The sequence below is a fragment of the Palaemon carinicauda genome, chromosome 14 (assembly GCF_036898095.1).
Source record: "Palaemon carinicauda isolate YSFRI2023 chromosome 14, ASM3689809v2, whole genome shotgun sequence".
In the NCBI taxonomy this organism is placed as follows: Eukaryota; Metazoa; Arthropoda; class Malacostraca; order Decapoda; family Palaemonidae; genus Palaemon; species Palaemon carinicauda.
In genome coordinates, this window is record NC_090738.1 from 36,133,481 (window position 1) to 36,135,860 (window position 2,380).

Here is a 2,380-nt window from a genome sequence, read left to right on the forward strand (position 1 = left end):
TTAAGGAGGCCCATAAAAGAAACAAAGGAAATATAAATAAATCACTACGTTTCGACCGATACACATTGAACCCACTTCAGGGTGTCAAGTAAAAATGAGGAATATATGTATATTTAAATATCATACATATACATAAATATACATATAAATATATGCACACATACACATGTATACAACACTAATTCGTTGTACTTTTATATCGTACGCTTTAATCTCTTTCCATCTAGCAGCATATCTTCTTTAATTTTGTCCTGTTCAAAATGTTGTTCTTCGCGGTAGAATAAAACCTTCATGCCAGACATGGCTGCTTTAGGGTGGTCTTATCATAATAATAATAATAATGATAATAATAATAATAATAATGATAATAATAATAATAATAATAACAGATTTCTAGCCCATAATCTTAGGCCCAGTAAGCAAGTGACGGTTAGCTTTCTTGATTGATCATCCTTCACAGACTTCCCTCATAGTGAAAAACAGCTACTTAAAAAAAAAAAAAACAGTCTGAATCATAGAAAGTCCTTATTTGGACCATGGTTTATCTGTACGCCTGTTATCAGCTTGGGATCTTAGCTCACTCTCCCCAAGTTATCTTTACCTCTGTTTGTGCTTTGTCTCCAGTATGGGGCCTACTTTGGTTTTATAAACTTTATATTTATGTCGTTTTTTTTCCCTCTACGTTGAGAGCTAAGTCAGTATTACTGCTCGTAGCTTACTTATTCTGCCATATAGTGTAAAGAAAAATGAAATGTACATTCTCAGAATATCTATTTTCTTGGGAAAACTCCTCAAGTACTATGTTAACCATGCTAAAAAGATTAGGAGAGAGAGAGAGAGAGAGAGAGAAGAGAGAGAGAGAGAGGAGAGAGGAGAGAGGAGAGGAGAGAGAGAGAGAGAGAGAGAGAGAGAGAGACCTAATTTGAGGTCAAATGAACAGACTGAGAGAGAGAGAGAGATTAAATGACCCCAATATGAGGTCAAATGAACATTGTGAGAGAGAGAGAGAGAGAGAGAGAGAGAGAGAGAGGAGAGAGAGAGAGAGAGAGAGATTAAATAACCAAATATGAGGTCAATATGAACATTGAGAGAGAGAGAGAGAGGAGAGAGGAGAGAGAGAGAGAGAGAGAGAGAGAGAGGAGAGATTCAATAACCCAATACGGGGGTCAATGAACATAGAGAGAGAGAGAGAGAGAGAGAGAGAGAGAGAGAGGAGAGAGAGGAGAGAGAGAGAGGAGAGAGAGAGAGAGAGAGATATTAAATAACCAAATATGAGGTCAAATGAACAAATGAGCGTTAATCATGATTAGGGTACTCGATGGAACGCCTATGGAGTCAAATCCGGGCTTCCAAATCCCCCTACTAAGAACATGCCTTCGGATATCTCAAGAGACAAGATGGATTATCTATGGAGTGGAATTCGCCCCCCCCCCCCCAACACCCCCCCCCCCCAAAAAAAAAAAGGCTGATTAATGGCCAGTCATTTCAACTGCTTTAAGGGTGACTGTCTGACTGCTTTTATGGTTAATGAGAGATGGCGTCTTTCGATTGGTCCAACTGATAGTAATGGATTCAAGGCTTCCCCCTAGTCTCCGCCTCACTTACCTGGAGGCTGATAGAGGGATTATTTACCTAGTTATTCTCCTGATGTCAAGGAGTTCACTTCACACTTAAATCTGTGGCGCCCGTAGATATAACCAACTCAATTGAGCCATTAGACTGGATTTATGAAACGCTAACTCGAAAAAGGAATTGAATCTGAAGTTATCCAGAGCGATAAAAGACTAAGGAACTTGTTTAAGACGTAAATAATAAATAATAAACTGGTATTAAAGACGACTCGTAAGATGAAGCTCTCCGTGCGAGTCCGCGGTGAATGGTTTCAAGTTCCATGCAAAACAGGTATAGTTGTCAAAAATTTCGTTTTATATTTTTCATATACTCTCCTACAAGGTGCTGGTGTCCACGCTCATAGCAATGCTTGATAATTTACAATTAGCTTGTTTCACTATTCATCTGTTCTCTTGCTTGAGGGTACACTCGGGCACACTATTCTATCTCATTTCTCTTCCTCATGTTTTGTTAAGGTTTTCATAGTTTATATAGAAAATTTTTATTTCAATGTTAATGTTGTTAAAATATTTTCTTTTTCCTTGTTTCCTTTCCTCACTGGGCTATTTTCCATGTTAGAGCCCCTGGGCTTATAGCATTCTGCTTTTCCAACTAGGGTTGTAGCTTAGCAATTTATAACAACAACAACATCAATAATGATAATAATAATAATTATTATAATGATAATAATGTAACTATCTATTTAGTGAAACCTTGATTTCTTCTCTTTAGTTCTAATTCTTAAATGATTTCTCATTACTTATTGATA

At 37.2% G+C, this 2,380-nt stretch overlaps 1 protein-coding gene across 1 annotated transcript in view; it reads left to right on the top strand.

The window, feature by feature from the left end:
* The first annotated feature begins 1,657 nt into the window (after window positions 1-1,657).
* The window catches only part of LOC137653164 (histidine ammonia-lyase-like), a 33,196-nt gene continuing 32,473 nt past the window's right edge, over window positions 1,658-2,380 (top strand). Inside the window, exon 1 of the mRNA XM_068386539.1 lies at window positions 1,658-1,902. Within this exon, the coding sequence (XP_068242640.1) occupies window positions 1,848-1,902 (55 nt within the window). The 5' untranslated portion in view covers window positions 1,658-1,847. The remainder of the gene's footprint in view (window positions 1,903-2,380) is intronic.